At 53.1% G+C, this 19,606-nt stretch overlaps 2 protein-coding genes across 2 annotated transcripts; one reads left to right on the top strand and one right to left on the bottom strand.

Annotated features, from left to right (window-relative positions):
* Positions 1–83: 83 nt before the first annotated feature.
* LOC130266402 (olfactory receptor 14A16-like) lies at positions 84–2,241 on the top strand. Its single transcript, XM_056515677.1, has 3 exons — positions 84–147; positions 277–476; positions 1,283–2,241. The coding sequence occupies exons 2-3, from the start codon at positions 464–466 to the stop codon at positions 2,239–2,241; spliced, it is 972 nt and encodes a 323-aa protein (XP_056371652.1). The 5' UTR covers positions 84–147; positions 277–463.
* Positions 2,242–18,457: 16,216 nt separating this feature from the next.
* On the bottom strand, positions 18,458–19,405 carry LOC130266405 (olfactory receptor 14A16-like). Its single transcript, XM_056515679.1, has one exon. It carries the CDS (start codon positions 19,388–19,390, stop codon positions 18,458–18,460), a length of 933 nt encoding a protein of 310 aa, XP_056371654.1. The 5' UTR covers positions 19,391–19,405.
* Between the last annotated feature and the right edge of the window lie 201 nt (positions 19,406–19,606).

Raw genomic sequence — 19,606 nt, 5'->3', positions numbered from 1 at the left:
GTCTGAATACACTGGGGCACAGGGAGCTGTTTTCCCTCTGGGCTCCCCAGAGTTATGCTTACAGAAATGCTGAAGATCAGAATTTTTGCCACCTCTGAAAAAGGGGAAGTAACTCAAAACCACCTCCTGGATGCTTTTGAAGCTAAGGTGAGCTTGAAATTTAAAAATTTAAGTGAAATTTTCCCAGAGAAAGAGAAGGAATTTTGAGTGAATTCTTAAGAAATTAGCATAGAATTGCACAAAGCTTGTGCAATTTATCAATGCCTTTTTTTCCAGTGCATGATGCCCAGAGACAGCAAATGTCCAACAGCAGCTCCATCAGCCACTTCCTCCTGCTGCCATTGGCAGACACGAGGCAGCTGCAGCTCCTGCACTTCTGCCTCTTCCTGACACAGGAACCCTCTGGCTGCAGGAGAATGCAGCTGCAGCTTCTGCAGTGATGTCCTAAAGCTAGAACATAGCAATGCCTACAGACTGTGAGTACATTCTCTGACTCTCTCTTCTGTAGAGCAGCCAGGGGTGCCCAGGGCTGTCCTGCAGAGCAGGGTCCTGCAGCCCAGGGTGCTGTGGTGGGGCAGGGACTCTGCTGCCTGCCGGTGACAGCTCTGTGCCAGCCCTGGGAGCTGCTCCCAGCACTAGGGACAAGGTCTGGGTGGAAAGAGACAGCTGGTAAGGCTTGTAAGATTTCTCCTTGTGTGGTGAGGATGCTGCATTGTTCAGGGCTGCTCCTAGCATGACATTTAACTGCAGAACATTTCCAAATAAATTATATAGATAGCACAGAAATGCAGCGGCTGCATAAAAGGGAAAATTCTTTTTTTTTTAATCTATTGCTCTGGGTTGCCTAAATAGAAAACTGTGCACTGATATTCATCTCTGAGTTTAGGTTAAGAAAATTTTTATAAAAATTCTCTGAGATCTTAATAAAGCAGACACTGACAGAAATCAGCACAAGGCCCCTTAGAGGCAGCAGCAGGGTCACTTTTTCAGCCTTCTCTGGGATGCTCTGACATTGCCATCAGAGCCTGCAGAGGCAGAGCTTGCCCTGGGCAGTGCTCTGTGCTGGAAGGGGTCTGCAGGGCAGAGCTGAGCCCCCAGAGCTGGGCTGGACTCTGTCAGCACTGGCAGGGCCCAGCCCTGGGCACAGGGAAGCAGCTGCTGGCAGGGACAGCTCCAGACAGCAGAGCCCTGGGCAGGCAGTGGAGGGGAAATGCCACCAGGCTGGGCTGGGATATTTAAAGTCTCTCCAAACCGAACTATTCCATGATTACTTTTCTTACAGATCCTCATGCCAAGACACAGCAAATGTCCAACAGCAGCTCCATCAGCCACTTCCTCCTGCTGCCATTGGCAGACACACGGCAGCTGCAGCTCCTGCACTTCTGCCTCTTCCTGGGCATCTCCCTGGCTGCCCTCCTGGGCAACGGCCTCATCATCAGCGCCGTAGCCTGCGGCCACCACCTGCACACCCCCATGTTCTTCTTCCTGCTCAACCTGGCCCTCACTGACCTGGGCTGCATCTGCACCACTGTGCCCCAAGCCATGCACAATTCTGTCTGGGACACCAGGAACATCTCCTATGAAGGATGTGCTGCACAGCTCTTTTTCTTTCTGTTCTTCATATCAGCAGAGTATTATCTCCTGACCATCATGTGCTACGACCGCTACGTGTCCATCTGCAAACCCCTGCACTACGGGACCCTCCTGGGCAGCAGAGCTTGTGCTCACATGGCAGCAGCTGCCTGGGCCAGTGGCTTTCTCCATGCTCTGCTGCAAACAGCCAATACATTTTCTCTGCCCCTGTGTCATGGCAATGCCCTGGGCCAGTTCTTCTGCGAAGTACCCCAGATCCTCAAACTCTCCTGCTCCCAGTCTAACTCCCTCAGGGAACTTGGACTCATTGCAGTTAGTGCTTGTTTAGCACTTGGTTGTTTTGTGTTCATTGTTTTCTCCTATGTGCAGATTTTCAGGGCTGTGCCGAGAATCCCCTCTGAGCAGAGACAGCACAAAGCCTTTTCCACCTGCCTCCCTCACCTGTCTGTGGTCTCCCTGTTTATTAGCTCTGGCACATTTTCCTACCTGAAGCCCCCCTCCATCTCCTCCCCATCCCTGGATCTGGCCCTGTCAGTTCTGTACTTGGTGGTGCCTCCAGCCCTGAACCCCCTCATCTACAGCCTGAGGAACCAGGAGCTCAAGGCTGCAGTGTGGAGACTCATGATGGGATTGTTTAACAAACAGTAAACTGCTTGCTAGTTTCAGCATGTCACTTGCAATAAAAATCATCTTTGATAATATTTGTTTGGCTTGGTGGTTGAATTGCTCTTTAAATTGCTTTGCTTTAGTATTTCAATATATTCCACAAAGAAATTACATTCTTTGCACCCTTTCTCTTTTTGTTTCTCCCCATTCTTGCAGTAGCCACAGACTGTATCAAAGAGGGGCTGTGCCCTTGGTGGCTTTAAACAAACTGAACGGTCTCTCTCCCAGCAAAGTTTTCTCCAGAGATGCCCCTTTTGTTCCCTTCCCTACAGCTGCAGCAGCAATGTCTGTGTGCAGAGCTGGGCCAGATCAGTGCTGGCACAGCAGCTGTGCCCAGCAGCAGCAGCAGCACTTGGTGTTGCCAGTGCTGCTCCTGTGCCACTGCCCCGCTGCCCTCCTGCCCCTCGTGTTGCTGCAGGGCCTGAGTGCTCTCGGGGCCGGGCACAGCCCTGGGGGTGGCAGTGCCGGGGCTGCAGCAGGGACAGGCCATGGGCACTGCTGGGGCAGCGCTGACGCCTCAGGCCAGGGCCTGGGGGCTCCAGGCTCCTTGGCCAGGCTCTCTCCACAACACTTGGCCAGGCCAGTGCTGAGCAGAGAAAACCCCCGTGAGCAGCCCCAGGCTGGCCGTGGGCAGGCTGGGGGCAAACAGCATGGCTGGTGCTCTGCAAGGGCCCTGCAAGGGGGAGACCCTGGCAAGGAGCAGCAGAGCAGGGGCTGATCCATCCCCACTGCGCTGGACAGCCCAGGGCAGCGTCCCAGAGCGTCCTCATGCACCTGCCAACAACATCCCCCCTCTGCAGCCCTGGCCTCTCCCCCAGCTCACACAGGTGCTGCATCCTTGCAGGCACAGACATGGCAGCACTGGCTCAGGAGCCCCTGTTTGCACTGCACAGAGCAGGCGTCAGCACCCCCATGTTGCTGCTGTGGGGAGATGGAGCTGAGTGAGCACAAATGCCATCAGCCCCTGGGGCCAGCAAGGGCTGGGGATGGGAGGGAAACCACTCAGGTTTGTTGTGGCCTCTGAATTCAGCCAGAAAGTTTGTTCCCATGAGCTCTGAGTTTCCTGTCCCACTGCAGACCTTGTTGCTCAGAGACAGGGCTGTCTGGCAGCCACCCCAAACTGCCCTGAGCATTTCCTTTAATTCACCTTCGCTTTCTTTATTCTTCCCTGGTCCAGATTTTTCCTATTGCACATTCCTTTCCTCCTCAGTGAAAACAGCCCAACCCTGTTTGCTCTTCACTCTCTTGCCCCCCGCCCCATTGGAAATCCTGAGTTGGCACCATGGGAATGTCCCTTGGGGAGCAGGATCATCCTACAAGTGCTTCAGGAATTGTCTGCAGGCTCCTGCAGTGCCTCGTGCTGCTCCCTTGCCAGAGGCACCACAGGCCAGGGGGGCACATCTGGGCTGGTGTGTCTGGGTGTGGGGCTCCCTGTTCTGGGCAGTGAGGAGGGGCTGGAGAGGCTCTGCAGGACTGACAGGATGGGCTTTGGGGCTGTGAGGAGAAGCTGAGGGACCTGGGCTGCTGGACCTTGTGAAGAGGAGGCCCAGGGCTCATCCTGCAACTGCTCCAGGGGTGGTTTCAGAGAATCACAGAATCAGCAAGGTTGGAAAAGGCTTTGAAGAGCATAAAGTCCAACTTGTGCCCTGACACCACATTATCTCCATGAACCTCCAGGATAAACATCCCCAGCTCTTTCAGCCGCTCCTCACAGGACTTGTATTCCAGACCCCTCACCAGCCTTGTTGCCCTTCTCTGGACATGCTCCAGGTCCTCCATGTCCTTCTTACTTTGGGGGCCCAGAACTGGACACAGCACTCAAGGTGCTGCCCAACCAGTGCTGAGCACAGGGGAAGAATCACTGCTCTGGTCCTGCTGGCCACACCATTCCTGATCCACGCCAGGTGCCATTGGCCTTCTTGGCCACCTGGGCACACTGCTGGCTCATGTCCAGCCTGCTGTCCATCAGTGTCCCCAGGTCCTCTTCTGCCTGGACCTTTTCCTCCCCTGTAGTGCTTCAGGGGTTGTTGTGGCCAAAGTGTAGGACCCTGCACTTGGCCATCTTCAACTTCACTTTGTTGTATTTGGGCCCTAGATCCATCCTGTCCAGGTCCCTCTGAAAAACCCTCCTACCTTCCAGCTTGGTGTCACCAAGGTTCCATGAGGCCCTGGAGTGTCACCATGTCACAAGTGTCTCCATGATTCCTTGAGTCCTCCCAGTGTCACAATGTCCCTTTGGTTCCAGAGGACCCCTTGGTGTCACAAAGTCTATTGGATTCTTAGGCCCTGAAATGTCCCAATGGATCATTTGTTCCATGAGGTCTCACAGTGCAGCAATGCTCTCCTTGGTTCCACAGTGTCACAATGGTCTCTTGGTCCCAAGGGGCATCACGCTGTCAAATATGTTTCCTTCATTGCAGGAGTCCCTGAGGAGCAACACTGGCCCCTTGGTTCCATGGGGCCCTGCAGTGTCACAATGGCCCCATCATCACACAAGTTCCTGCTCTGTCACAATGCTCTGCATGGTCCCAAAAGGCCCTGCAGTGCCACTGTGGCCTCTTGGTTCCATGAGGGCTCCGAGTGCCACTATGAATTCCTTGGTGCTGCAGTGTCACAATGGAGCCCTGGTTACACAAGATCCTGCAGTGTCACGAGGGACCCTTGGTTCCATGGGGCACCACAGTGTCACAGTTGTTCCCTTAGTTCCGAGAGTCCTTGCAGTGGAACAATGGCCCCTTGATTCCATTGGCCCCAGGCTCTCACAAGACTCTCTTTGGATCTGCAATGGCACAATGGCCCCTTGGTTCCACAAGGCCCTGCAGTGTCACAGTGGCCTCTGTGGTTCCACAAGGACCCAGACTGTCACCATGGACTCCTTGCTTCCATGTAGCCCCACAGTGTCACAGTGGCCCCTTGGCTCTGTGGTGTCATGTCGTTCACAGTGTCACCATGGTCCTCTCAGTTCCACGAGGCCCTGCAGTGTCACAATGGCCCCTTGCTTCCCCAGGGCCCTGCAGTGTCACAATCATCACAGGATAACCCAGGATGGAAAAGATCTTTGAGAACATCAAGTCCCACCTGTGACTCAAGACCACCTTTTCACCCAGACCATGGCACTCAGTGCCACATCCAATCTTTCCTGAAACACTTCCAGTCAGTGACTCACCCACCTCCCTGGGCAGCCCATTCCAATGTCCAGTCACCATTTTTTTGAAGAATATTTCCTAATGTCCAGCCTAAACATCCCCAAGTATCTTAGGGCTGTGTGTTCTTGTCCTATCACTGTTCCCTGGCTGCACCCTCCTGTCAGGGAGTTCTAGAGTGTGATGAGGTCTCCCCAAGCCTCCTCCTATCCTTGACAAACCGCCCTACCTCCCTCAGCCACTCCTCAAAGAACTTGTGTTCCAGACACCTCACCAGCCTTGTTGCCCTTCTCTGCACATGTTCCAGCCCCTCCATGTCCTTCCTAAATTGGGGGCCCAGAACTGGACACGGCACTCAAGGTGCTGCCCAACCAGTGCTGAGCACAGGGGAAGAATCACTGCCCTGGTCCTGCTGGCCACACCATTCCTGATCCATAGGAGTCCCAGGGGTTGGATGAGGGAAATGCTGGAAAGGGGCTGGGGACAAAGTGTTATTGATTGTCAGCCATGAAGGGTCTTAATTTTCTTATCCATTCAGACTGCATTTATAAATACTGGGAGTCAATTTCAATTGGACATGCCTGATATCCTTCTATGAACAGGAAAAGGCAACAATACAGAAGTTCTCTCCGCATTGTTTCCAATAGAGTATATTCACTTGGAATACACATCTGACATCTTCTTAACTAACCACAGAAGAATTGAAAACTTAAATTATACCCAGAGGTGTTTCTTGTTTGGGCTTTTTCAAGAAATGTTTATGAGCCTTTGCCACTGAATTCCTGAACTGAAGAGCTCAAGAATGAAGAGGCCTCCGAAATAGTAACATTCATCATCATCCTCCAAGTGGCTGAGGATCCATCCTCATCAGGGCAGGAATGAACAGAAATGGACACAGCTTTGTGGCTGCCCCAGCTCTGGGATGGGCCCTGGGCCTGGAGCAGGAGCAGCTGTGGAGGGCCCCAAGGCCGGGGCTGTTGTGCTGGCCTGGGCAGATGGGATGGCAGCAGGGGCTGCAGAGCTCTCAGGAGCTCAGGGAGAGGGGAGCAGGGCACACAGGGAGCCTCCTTTTGCCTTGGTCAAGCACCTTGCCCATGGCTGGGGCTGAGTCCTGTCTGAGCTGCAGCTGCTGCTGTGCCCTTGCCAGGGGCTGAGGCTGTGGGGCCACTGCCCAGAGCCCCCTGCCCTGAGTAGAGCTGTGGGGCCAGAGCCGGCTGGGCTGTGCTGGGGAGAGGCCCTTGGTGCTGCACAGAGCTCAGGGCAGCTGGCACAGCTTGCAGGGAGCTGGGCTGGCCTGAGAGAGCCTGCCAGAGAAAGCAGCAGTGTCCATCTCAGCCTGGCTGAGCGTGCAGGGGCAGGACTCAGCCCAGGCCTTGTGGGGCAGGGCCAGCGCCTGTGGAAGGCATTGGAAACAGGCAAGTGGCCCAGAGAGGAGGCTGCTCTGTGCCCTTGGTGGCATGCACAGAGCAGGGAGGGGGCCCAGGACATTTGTCAGCGCCAGCCTCTGTCCCCAGCCCTTGCCAGCCCTGGCTGCTGAGCCCAGGTTTGCCCTGGGCTGAGTTTGGCTGTGGCCCAGCTCCATCCTCCTGCGGGGCTCAGGGCCATGGCCAGCCCTGCCCAGCCTCTCTGCTGGCCCAGAGCCCGACAGAGCCCGGGGCAGGGCTGTCAGTGCAGGCCCACAGGTGCCACGGGCTGTGCAGGAGCTGGCAGAGGCTGCCCAGCAGGGAGGCCATGGGGCACAGAGCCCCAGGGCTGCTGTGGGCACCACGGCTGCACCTCCAGCTCCAGAGGAGATGTGACAGATGGGAGCAGAGACAAATAATTCCTGAAGGATACCTCATTGTGTGACCTGCATCCATATATATAGGAGGTGTTTCGTGTGAGATAACACTGGTAGAGTGCGAAGAATAATATTATTTAGCTGAAAAACTGAATTCATGCATAATCCACAATGAGATAAAAAAGACCCATATGATCAGAGAAGCCTCTGAATTTTTCAGAAGATGAGAGACTCATTGATGTTCCAGCAGTCAAACCTGCACAAATACTTTCCTCAGGGCTTCTTTGAGATGAGAGCTGACCTACAGAGACCAAGGTCAGCCAGATTTCTCTGTCCCGTCCTGGCAGATTTTGTCTGGGAGAATTCTTGCATATAGGGAGTTTTTGAGGGGCAGTATCAATTTTGGCCATGGGCACCTTGTAGGACAGATGGTTCTTTTCCATTGGAAGGAAAGCATGGGGCTCCAGTGCTTCAAGGGCTGCTGAGAAGAAACCCTCAACTCGCCAGGATCAGTTAAACTTGCCAGGTGGCCCCCAGGTGGACCAGACCAACCAGATCTGTTCCATGTCCTGTTGGTTCCACGAGGCCCCTCAGTGTCACAATGTTCTCCTTGCTTCTGCAGTGTCACAATGGCCCCTTTCTTCCATGAGGCCCTGCAGTGTCACAATGGCCCTTTGGTTCCATGGTGCTCCACAGTGTCACAATGCTCTACATGATTCCATAGGGCCTTGCAGTGTCACAATGGTCTCCATGGATCACGGTGCCCTGCAGGATCACAACAGCCCTTGCGACCCTCTGGCCCAGCAGTGCCACAGTGATGTCCTTGGTTCCATGAGGCTCCACAGTGTCACAATCACCCCTTGGTTCCATGGTGTCCCCCACTGTCACATGAACCCTCAGTTCCATGGGGCTGCAGTGTCACAATGGTCTCCTTGGTTCCGTGGTGCCTGTGGCAGGACATGTACCCCCCCCTACCACAGACAGTCAGTGCATAAAGAGATAACCCGGGTGAGAGGCCCAGCAAGGCGCCATCTCTGGTGCCAAAAGGGCTCAGGCCTCAGCTAAGAAATCAACATCTTAGCCTGGAGAGCAGATGTGGGAAGAGATAAAAGAAATATTCTTGACTGAGAGACACTGTTTTACAAACTGTAAAAGAATATCAGTTATCACAGAGGCAGAAACTGTGACATGCACACCCTGAAGGTGTAAAGGTTTTCTTCCTGTAGTTTGGACACAGATTCCATGGTTACTTCCCTGGGAATTGAGGGAAAGGATTTCCATGTGAGATCCCACCAACAATTGGATGGTAAGATACATTGAATCCTTAGTGGTGTTATTTCTTTGCTAGCTGTAGCATTAAGAGGTACTTTTAACCTCATGCTGTATATACCTGCAAGCAGGTTTTGTTTTTTTTACCTTGTGTAGTAGTAATATAGTAGTATTAATACCACTTGTGTAGTATTAGTTTAAGTTTTATGTCTGTTAGCTTCCTGTCTATTAAATAATTAATTCTATATTAGGGTGAATCAGCCATCGTTAAAGAACTTGCAAAGGAGAGTGTGTTTTGGGGTGCTGGCCACCTCCATAAAGGCACTGCCTGCTGCCAGAGGCCTGGACAAAGGGCAGGGACTTCTCTAAACTCTCACATCCACTCGTAACAGTGTCACACAGTGCCACAATTGCCCCTCGGCCCGACAGGGCCCCGCAGTGTCACAATGGACTCCTTGATTCTGTGGAGCCCAAAGTGTCACAAGGGCCCCTTTGTTCATGAGGCCTGTTGTGTCACAGTGGTCTCCATGATTCCATCAGGCTCTGCAATGTCACAACAGAGCATTGGTTCCATGACACCACACAGCGTCACAATGTTCCCTTGGTTCTGCAATGCCAGAATGCCCCCTTGGTCCCTTGGAGCTCACGGTGTCACCATTGTGCCCTTGGTTCCATGAGTCCCTGCAGTGCCACAATGTCCTTAGGTTAGACACACATTGTCATTATGGTTCCATGGTTCCATGAGGCCACACTGCTTCCAAATGGCCTCCTTGGTGCCACGATCCCCTGGTGGGAAGGAGAAGGAGCTGACAGGAAGGTCGCACACATATGTATATATAACAGAAAGATCTTTGAATGTAGAATCTGAAGAAGGTATAGAAATGACAGCAAGTTTTGATGTGGAAGAAAAGAATTGCGGAGCGAGTTTTACTGGTTAACTACGAAGGCAAAGAGCAAGTGAGTTGGAAGGGGCTTTTATGACTAAGAACAAAGGATAAATGCACCTCAAAGAAAAGATATTCTTACCAAGCAAAAAGATTTTCACAAACAAAAATGCCATGTTGCAAGTAGAGAAAAGATCTCAGAATTTTCCACTGCCGGAAAACTGAAGAACAACTTCTAGCTTAAACTGTAACGTGCTAACCTTTTATGACTGGAAATAGTAACATGAATATGATAATGTTAGTAGTTGTGATAGGCTATAGGTAATAGTAAAGGTATTGATTGGTTGTCATGTTTTAAGATGCTCTGTAATGAAAAGTATATAATGCATTGTAACTGGAACTAGAGGAAGCTTTCAGATGAACCCACAGCTGTGGCTGAAAAGGCTGTGGGCAAGGGGTCTTGTCACCCACGGCCCGTGAATTGCTGCATTATTTGGATACAATAAACAGCATTTAAAAGAGCCCGCCTGGAGTCCCACATCCCTCATTTTAGGCTCTTACAATTCCCTGTAGTGCAGCAATGCTCTCCTTGGTTCCACGGTGTCAGAATGCACCCTTCATCTCATGGAGGCTCACACTGTGGTCCCCTTCATTCCATGGGGCCTGCTGTGCTAAAACGGCCTCTTGGTTAAACAAGGCCCTGCAGTGCCACAATGTCCCCTCGGATCCAGTGGGTCCCAAGGAGTCACAACAGTCTCTGTTGTTCCATGAGGTCCTGCAATGTCACAGTGAACCTCTGGTTCCATGAAGCCCCACCGTGCACAATTGGCCCCTTGGTTCCATGAGGCCTGGCACAATCAGAATGGCCCCTTTGTGTCATAGGGCTCAGGCCTTGGCCCTTTGCATTCCTGAAACACACCCAGGTTTGCTCAGCATCAGAAAGACCTTTCCCTTGTTTGTCCTCACCTGTCTTCAGTGCCTCCATTGTTCTGCTCTAACTGGAACCTGGGGACACTTATTCAGTTGTGACCCTCAGTGGGATCCATGAAAATTGTAAGAAACTTCAGTGTTTCAGTCTGGGTCCTTGTGGAACCACAGAGGCCACTGTGACACTGCAGGGCCTTGTGGAACCAAGGGGCCAGTGTTCCACTGCAAGGACTCTTGGAACTAAGGGAACAGTTGTGACACTGTGGTGCCCCATGGAACCAAGGGTCCCTCGTGACACTGCAGGATCTTGTGCAACCAGGGCTCCATTAAGACACTGCAGCACCAAGGAATCCATGGTGGCACTCAGAGGCTCATGGAACCAAGAGGCCACAGTGACCCTGCAGTTTTGCTTCTGACTCCTTGAGCAGCTTCTTCAGCCTTCTCTCAGTGTCTCAGGGTCCTGGACTCAACCCCAAATCCATGTGGGGACTGATTAAAAAACCAAAAATCCCTCAGAAGCCCTTAGAGTTCCTTCAATTTTCTTCAAATCTCCAGGGCTTGTGCAGTTCATTGGAGTAATTTTGGAGTTTTCTTGAGGAAGAAGACTTCAAAGGGCACCTTATGATCTTTTTTTTTTTTTAATCAATGGAATATTTTTTTTCAATTCAGAGAACAGTTCAGTTCAGACTGAAGCATTTTCCAAGTGATCTTGATGCTGAATGTCTCATTAGGAGCTCTGGGCACGCAGAAGAATGAGCCCTTTGAGGGCTGATCTTGTTTGGACAACCTGCTCCTCACCCCCAGCCTCACCATGACTGACATCACCCACCTGGGACTGATATCCCTGTGCCCTGCATCAGAACCTTGTCCCCTCGAGCTCTGCAGCTGGGTGTCCCAGCCATTGCACCATGTCCCACCTGCTCTCCTCAGGGCTCTGCCTGCACACAGGCCCAGGAGAAGTTTTCTTGTTTGTGAAGAAAGAATGGAAAAGCCTGAGCAGCTTTCCTGAACAGCAAACCCCACTGAGGAACCACATGCTCAGTACAGGCTGTCTGGAATGATGTCACCTTTCCAAAAGGGACAGTGGGACCAGACATGATCTCTGTAAGCAGAATACTCTGACTCTTTCACCTGAATTCTCTGTCCTTGTCCTTTCCCTGTATCTCTGTTGCAGATGGAAATTGCTGGTGCCATTCTCACCTTTAACCCCTCTTTTGAACGCAGACAGGCGTTCCCAGGTGTGTTAAGCAGGATTTGCTCAGTGTTTCCACAAAATTTTGTGTTTCTCAGGGAATAAAGGACCCATTTTGACACTGAGGAGGCAACATGGAAGCAAGAAGTCAATTGTGACACTTGGTTCCCATGGAACCAAGGGCCCATTGTGACACAGCAGGGCCACATGGATCCAGTTGTCCATTGTGACACTGTGGATCCACAGAGACCATGGCAACAGAGCTGGAACCCCATGGAACCAAGGAGTCCATGGTGTCCCAGTGGGGCTGCATGGACCCAATTGTCCATTGTTACCCTGCCCATCCAAGGAGTCCATCTTGACACCACAGAAGCTCATGGAACGAGGTAGGCCATGGTGACACTGCAGAACTTCATGAAACCAAACATCCATTGTGACCCAGCAGGGCATCATTGGAACCAAGGAACCGCTGCTGACAGTACAGAAACTCATGGAACCAGGGGCTGTTGTGGCTCTGCAGAACCAGCACAGCTGCTGGACCTTGTCCCCTGGCCCTTGGGAAGGGAATATGGTAAGTTGGGTGGGCAGGGGAATGTGGGCAGTGGTGTGGCCAGTAGGTTTGGTCAGTGGAGTGTGGTCAGTGGAGTGTGGGAAGTGGGTGTGGGGAGAAGGTGTGGTCAGTGTTTGTGGTCAATGGAGGGGTGCTCAGTTAAGTGGTCTTTTGGTGTGGTCAGTGGATGTGTGGTCAGTGGATGTGTTCAGTGGGTACGCTCAGTGGAGGTATGGTCATTTGGGGGGTGAGTGGGGTGCAGTCAGTGGGTGTGGTCAGTGGGTGTGAGCAATGGAGAGTGGTCAGTAGGTGTGGTCAGTAGCAATGATCAGTGAGTGAGCAGTGGAGAGTGGTCAGTGGGTGTAGTCATTTGGAGTGGTTAGTGTGTTCAGTTTGGGTGGTCAGTGGATGCTGACTGTGGATGGTCATTGTGGTATGGTGAATGGGAGTTGTGTGTGGGTGTGGGCAGTAGAGGTGTGGTAAGTGGTTGTGATCAGTGTGTTTGGTCAATTTGGTATGGTCAGTTGTTTGTGGTCAGTGTTGGTGGTCAGTGGCGCTGTGGTCAGTCTGTTGTCAGTGGGTGTGGGCAGTGGGATGTGATCAATAGCTGTGGTCAGTGGACACGGACAGTTGGGAGGTTGCTGAGGGGTGGTAAGTAGGTGTGGTCAGTTGGGTGGTCACTTGGTGTGGTCATGGGTGGTGGTCAGTAAGTGGGGTCATTGGGTGCAGTCAGTGGCAGAGTGGTCAGTGAGTGTGGTGAGTGAGTGTGGTCAGTGGGTGTGGAGACCAAGAAAGGCATTCACAGCCAGGGAAAGCAGCTCCTGTTCTTTTCCCTGGGTCAGCTCTGTGCCCTCTCCCTGTCTGTCAGCCTTTCGGCCACTCCCAACTGTTTCCCTGTTGGCCCTTTGCTCCAACCCCACCCTTGTGACACCCCCATGGCCCCTGGTAATTGGTCTCTGATGCCCTTCCCTGCCTGTTCATCCCATGTATTTAACCTGGACCCTTACAAAGTACGTGGCCTTTGTTCTCTGAACGATGGACGGTGCACACGTGTGGCTGAAATAAATATCTCTGTGAAGCCCCTGCAAAGGCCCTTCCTGCTTCTTACTTGCTGTCACCCTAAACAACATCAAACGCAACAAATGGGGTGCAGGCAGTGGTGTGTGGGACAAGGGTGTGGTCAGTGGGTGTGGTCATTAGCCAGGTCCATGTGGTTTGGTCAGTGGAGGTGGTCATTGTGTTTTGTCAGTGGGTACTGTCGGCGGGTGTGGGCATTGGTGTCTGGGCAACGGCGTTGGTCAGTTGGTGTGGTCATTGGGGGTGGTCAGTGGGTTGCAGTCAGTGGATGTGGACAGTTGGTGAGTAACAGGGGTGTGGTCAGTTGGTGTGCTCAGTGGGTGTGGTCAGTGGAGTGGCCCATTGCTGTGGTAAGTGGGTGCAGTCAGTGGGCATAGTCATTGGGGTGGTCATTGGATTTGGTCAGTGGGTGTGGTCCCTGGTTGTGGGCAATGGCTGTGGGCAGTGGTGTGTGATCAGTGGGTGTGGTCAGTGAATGTGGTCAGTTGGGTAGTCGGGTGGTGGTGGTCACTTAGGGGGTCAGGGGTTTGGTCATTTGTGTGGTCAGTGGGGTGTGGTCAGTGGGATTGTCATTGAGGTGGTCATTGGTGTGTAGTCAGGGGGTGTGGTCATTTGGTGTGGTCAGTGGGTGTACGGTCAGTTGGGCGGTCATTGGGTTGTGGTCAGGGGTTCTAGCAAGTGGGTGTGGTCCATGGAAGTGGTCAGTCAGTATGGTCAGTAGATGTAGTTGGTGTGGATGTTCAATGGGGGTGGGGTCAGTGTTTGTGGTCAGTGGGTGTGGTCAGTTTGGTGTTAGTTGGGGTGTGGTCAGTGGTTAAGGTCAGTGGGGGTGCGCTCAGTGGGGGTTCGGTCAGTTTGAGGGTCTTTTGGGTAGAGTCAATTGCTGCAGTCAGTGGGGGTGGTCAGTGGGTGTGAGCAGTGCAGAGTGGTCATTGGGTGTGGTCAGTGGGTGTGGGCTGTGGATGTGGTGAGTTGGAAAATTTGGTTGGGTGTGATCATTGGGGGTGTGGGCATTGGTGTCTTGGCAATGGGTGTGTTCACTGGGTGTGGTCGGTGGGGTGTGTCAGTGCGGTGCGGTCAGTGGGTGTGGCCAGTAGGGTGTGGTCAGTGGGTGTGTACATTTGGGGTGGTCATTGGGAAGGTGCTTGGCCAAGGCAAAAGGAGGCTCCCTGTGTGCCCTGCTCCCCTCTCCCTGAGCTCCTGAGAGCTCTGCAGCCCCTGCTGCCATCCCATCTGCCCAGGCCAGCACAACAGCCCCGGCCTTGGGGCCCTCCACAGCTGCTCCTGCTCCAGGCCCAGGGCCCATCCCAGAGCTGGGGCAGCCACAAAGCTGTGCCCATTTCTGTTCATTCCTCCTCTGATGAACATGGATCCTCAGGAACTTGGAGATTGCTGATGAATTTTACTGTTCTAGAGGCCTCTTCTTTCTTGAGCTCTTCAGTTCAGGAATTCAGTGGCAAAGGCTCATAAACATTTATTCCAACACCAAAACAAAAAAAGCCCCTGGGAATAGTTTACGTTTTAAAATCCTCTATGATTACTTAGAAATATTTCACAAGTGTATTCCAAGTCAATATACCATCTTGAAAATAATGCAGAGAAATGGATTTTGTTTTGTTGTCTTTTCCTATTTCTAGATTTATATCAGGCATGTCCAAAAATATTGACCCCCAGAGCCTTCTAATGCAGTCTGAATAGATATGACAATCAAGACCCATCATGGCTGACAATCAATCATGAATTGTCATTGTCTTCCCCCCCATCATTCCCCTCATTCAACCCCTGGGACCCCATGGATCAGGAATGGTGTGGCCAGCAGGACCAGGGCAGTGATTCTTCCCCTGTGCTAGGCTATGTTTGGTAGCACCTCAAGTGCTGTGTCCAGTTCTGGGCCCCCCAGTTTAGGAAGGACATGGAGGGGCTGGAGCGTGTCCAGAGAGGGGCAACAAGGCTGGTGAGGTGTCTGAAACTCAAGTGCTGTGAGGAGGGGGTGAGGGAGCTGGGGATGTTTATCCTGGAGGAATCTCAGGGGAGACCTCATCACTCTCTACAACTCCCTGACAGGAGGGTGCAGCCAGGTGAGGGTCAGGCTCTTTTCCCATGGAACTGTGGCTGGACAAGAGGACACAGCCTTAAGCTGAAAAAAATGAAGAAAACATTTAGGCTTGACATTAGGAAATATTCTTCACAAAAAGGGTGATTTGGCATTGGAATTGGATGCCCAGGGAAGTGGGTGAGTGGATATGGAAAGACTGGATGTGGCACTGAGTGCCATGGTCTGGGTGACAAGGTGTTGTTGAGTCACAGGTTGGACTTGATGCTCTCAAAGTTTATTTCCAGCCTGGGTGATTCTGTGATGATTGTGACACTGCAGGGCCTTGTGGAACTGAGGGGACCATGGTGACACTGTGTACGATATGGCACCACAGAGCCAAGGGGCCACTATGACACTGTGGGGCTACATGGAAGCAAGGAGTCCATGGTGACAGTCTGGGTCCTCGTGGAGCCACAGAGGCCACTGTGACACTACAGGGCCTGGTGGAACCAAGGGGCCATTGTGCCACTGCAGAACCAAGGAGAGCCTTGTGAGAGCCTGGGGCCAATGGAATCAAGGGGCCAGTGTTCCACTGCAAGGACTCTTGGAACTAAGGGAACAATTGTGACACTGTGGTGCCCCATGGAGCCAAGGGTCCCTCGTGACACTGCAGGATCTTGTGTAACCAGGGCTCCATTGTGACACTGCAGCACCAAGGAATTCATGGTGGCACTCAGAGCCCTCATGGAACCAAGAGGCCACTGTGACACTGCAGGGCCTTGTGGGACCATGCAGAGCATTGTGACAGAGCAGGACCTCGTGTGATGATGGGGCCGTTGTGACACCGGAGGGAAAATGGAACAAAGGGGCCAGTGTTGCTCCTCAGGGAGTCATGGAATGAAGGAAACATGTTTGAAACCGTGGTGGGCCTTGGGACCAAGAGACCATTGTGACACTGTGGAACCAAGGAGAGCATTGCTGCACTGTGAGACCTCATGAAAACAAGGATCCATTGTGGCACTGCAGGGCCTTGGGGGATCAAAGTGCCATTTTCACACTGTAATTCCTAAGGATCCAAATTACTTTGTAACACCAAGGGGCCCCAGGGAACTAAATGGACATTGTGACACTGGGAGGCCTCATAAAGCCATGGTGACACCAAGCTGGGTGCGAATGTGGATCTGCTGGAGGGTAGAAAGGCTCTGTATATGGATCTGGACAGGCTGGATCCAGGGCCCAAATCCAACAAGGTGAGGTTTAAAAAGTCCAAGTGCTAGATCATGAACTTTGGCCACGAAAATGCCTGTTACACTACAGGATGGGGGACAGAGTGGCTGGAGAGCGGCCAGTCAGAAAGGGACCTGGGGACACTGCTGGACAGCAGGCTGGACATAAGCCAGCAGTGTGCCCAGGTGGACAAGAATGCCAATGGAACCTGGATGCCATTGTCATTCAATGGCCTGGATTATAAATGGTGTGGCCAGCAGGACCAGGGCAGGGATTCTTCCCATGTGCAGCAGAGCTGAGGCTCGACCTTAACCATAGTCCTAACTATTTTCTGGACCTCCCCAGTTTAAGACAGACATGGAGGTGCTGGTGTGTGTCCAGAAAAGGGTAACAAGGTTGGTGAGGGGTCAGGAACATGAATCCTGTGAGGAGTGGCTGAGGGAGCTGGGGATGTTTATCATGGAGGGGACGCAGGGGAGACAAGGTGGTATCAGGGCACGGGTTTAACATTATGATCTCCAAGATCTTTTCCAGCCTGGCTGATTCTGGGATTCTATGAAACCACCCTTGGAGCAGCTGCAGGATGAGCCCTGGGCCTCCACTTCACAAGGTCCAGCAGCCCAGGTCCCTCAGCTTCTCCTCACAGACCCCAAAGCCCATCCTGTCAGTCCTGCAGAGCCTCTCCAGCCCCTCCTCACTGCCCAGAACAGGGAGCCCCACACCCAGACACACCAGCCCAGATGTGCCCCCTTGGCCTGTGGTGCCTCTGGCAAGGGAGCAGCACGAGGCACTGCAGGAGCCTGCAGACAATTCCTGAAGCACTTGTAGGATGATCCTGCTCCCCAAGGGACATTCCCATGGTGCCAGTTCAGGAAATGAAATGGGGAGAGGGGCTAGAGAGGAAAGGGCAAGCAGGGATGGGTTGTTTGAAGGGGTTGGAATGGAGATGGGAAATAGGAAGAAATCTGGACCAGGGAAAAGTAAAGAAAGCAAAGGTGAACCCAAGGAAAATGCTCAGGGCAGTTTGGAGGTGGCTGCCAGACAGCCCTGGCTCTAAGCAATGATGTCTGAAGAGGGACAGAAAACTCACAGCTCATGGCAACCACGACAAACCTGAGTGGTTTCCCTCCCATCCTCAGCCCTTGCTGGCCCCAGGGGCTGATGGCATTTGTGCTCACTCAGCTCCATCTCCCCACAGCAGCACCATGGGGGTGCTGACGCCTGCTCTGTGCAGTGCAAACAGGGGCTCCTGAGCCAGTGCTGCCGTGTCTGTGCCTGCAAGGATGCGGCACCTGTGTGAGCTGGGGGAGAGGCCAGGGCTGCAGAGGGGGGATGTTGTTGGCAGGTGCATGAGGACGCTCTGGGACGCTGCCCTGGGCTGTCCAGCGCAGTGGGGATGGATCAGCCCCTGCTCTGCTGCTCCTTGCCAGGGTCTCCCCCTTGCAGGGCCCTTGCAGAGCACCAGCCATGCTGTTTGCCCCCAGCCTGCCCACGGCCAGCCTGGGGCTGCTCACGGGGGTTTTCTCTGCTCAGCACTGGCCTGGCCAAGTGTTGTGGAGAGAGCCTGGCCAAGGAGCCTGGAGCCCCCAGGCCCTGGCCTGAGGCGTCAGCGCTGCCCCAGCAGTGCCCATGGCCTGTCCCTGCTGCAGCCCCGGCACTGCCACCCCCAGGGCTGTGCCCGGCCCCGAGAGCACTCAGGCCCTGCAGCAACACGAGGGGCAGGAGGGCAGCGGGGCAGTGGCACGGGAGCAGCACTGGCAACACCAAGTGCTGCTGCTGCTGGGCACAGCTGCTGTGCCAGCACTGATCTGCCCCAGCTCTGCACACAGACATTGCTGCTGCAGCTCCAGGGAAGGGAACAAAAGGGGCATCTCTGGGGAAATGTTGGTGGGAGGGAGATCCTTGAGTCCAGTGAAAGCTGCAGCCCTTCATTGACACATTTTGTGGCCACAGGGAAGATGGAGACAAACAAAATGAGAAATGGCGCAAACAATGATATTTCTTTGTGGACAATATTAAACATTTAAACAGAGAAAAAGATCCTCCAATAAAGCTAACAATAACTATCAATGGTGACTTTTTTTGCAAGCACTTTGCAGAAATTGGAAAGCCGTTTAATGTTCCTGAAAGGAACCAGTCATCAGTGTCCACACTGCAGCCTTGAGCTCCCGGTTCCTCAGGCTGTAGATGAGGGGGTTCAGGGCTGGAGGCACCACCGAGTACAGAATTGAAACTGCCAGATCCAGGGATGGGAAGGAGATAGAGGGGGGCTTCAGGTACGCAAACGTGGCAGTGCTGAGGAACAGAGAGACCACAGCCAGGTGAGGGAGGCAGGTGGAAAAGGCTTTGTGCCGTCCCTGCGCAGAGGGGATCCTCAGCACGGCCCTGAAGATCTGCACATAGGAGAAAACAATGAACACAAAAAAACCAAATAACAAACAGGCACTAACAGCAATGAGCCCAAGTTCCCTGAGATAGGATTTGTAGCAGGAGAGCTTGATGATCTGGGGGATTTCACAGAAGAACCCTTGCAATGCATTGCCCTGGCACAAAGGCAGGGAAAATGTATTGACTGTGTGCAGCAGTGAACAGAGAAAGGCACTGGCCCAGGCAGCTGCTGCCATGTGGGCACAAGCTCTGCTGCCCAGGAGGGTCCCGTAGTGCAGGGGTTTGCAGATGGACACGTAGCGGTCGTAGCACATGATGGTCAGGAGATAATACTCTGCTGATATGAAGAACAGAAAGAAAAAGAGCTGAGCAGCACATCCTGCATAGGAGATGTTCCTGGTGTCCCAGAGGGAATTGTGCATGGCTTTGGGCACAGTGGTGCAGATGCAGCCCAGGTCAGTGAGGGCCAGGTTGAGCAGGAAGAAGAACATGGGGGTGTGCAGGTGGTGGCCGCAGGCTACGGCGCTGATGATGAGGCCGTTGCCCAGGAGGGCAGCCAGGGAGATGCCCAGGAAGAGGCAGAAGTGCAGGAGCTGCAGCTGCCTTGTGTCTGCCAATGGCAGCAGGAGGAAGTGGCTGATGGAGCTGCTGTTGGACATTTGCTTTGTCTTGCCATGGGGATCTGTAAAAAAAGCAATCATGGATTAGTTCGGTTTGGAGAGGATTTTAAATATCCCAGCCCAGCTTGGTGGCACTTTCCCCCAACTGCCTGCCCAGGGCTCTGCTACCCTGAGCTGTCTCTGCCAGCAGCTGCTTCCCTGTGCCCAGAGCCCAGCCCAGCCCTGGGGGCTCAGCTCTGCCCTGCAGTCCCCTCC

Source organism: Oenanthe melanoleuca, unplaced genomic scaffold, assembly GCF_029582105.1.
Source record: "Oenanthe melanoleuca isolate GR-GAL-2019-014 unplaced genomic scaffold, OMel1.0 S034, whole genome shotgun sequence".
Lineage (NCBI taxonomy): Eukaryota > Metazoa > Chordata > Aves > Passeriformes > Muscicapidae > Oenanthe > Oenanthe melanoleuca.
This window is presented reverse-complemented; position numbering and strand designations above follow the sequence as displayed.

What these genes read in the sequence shown, in the direction of transcription:
- LOC130266405 (XM_056515679.1), bottom strand. Translation starts at nt 19,390, where the DNA reads ATGTCCAACAGCAGCTCCATCAGCCACTTCCTCCTGCTGCCATTGGCA.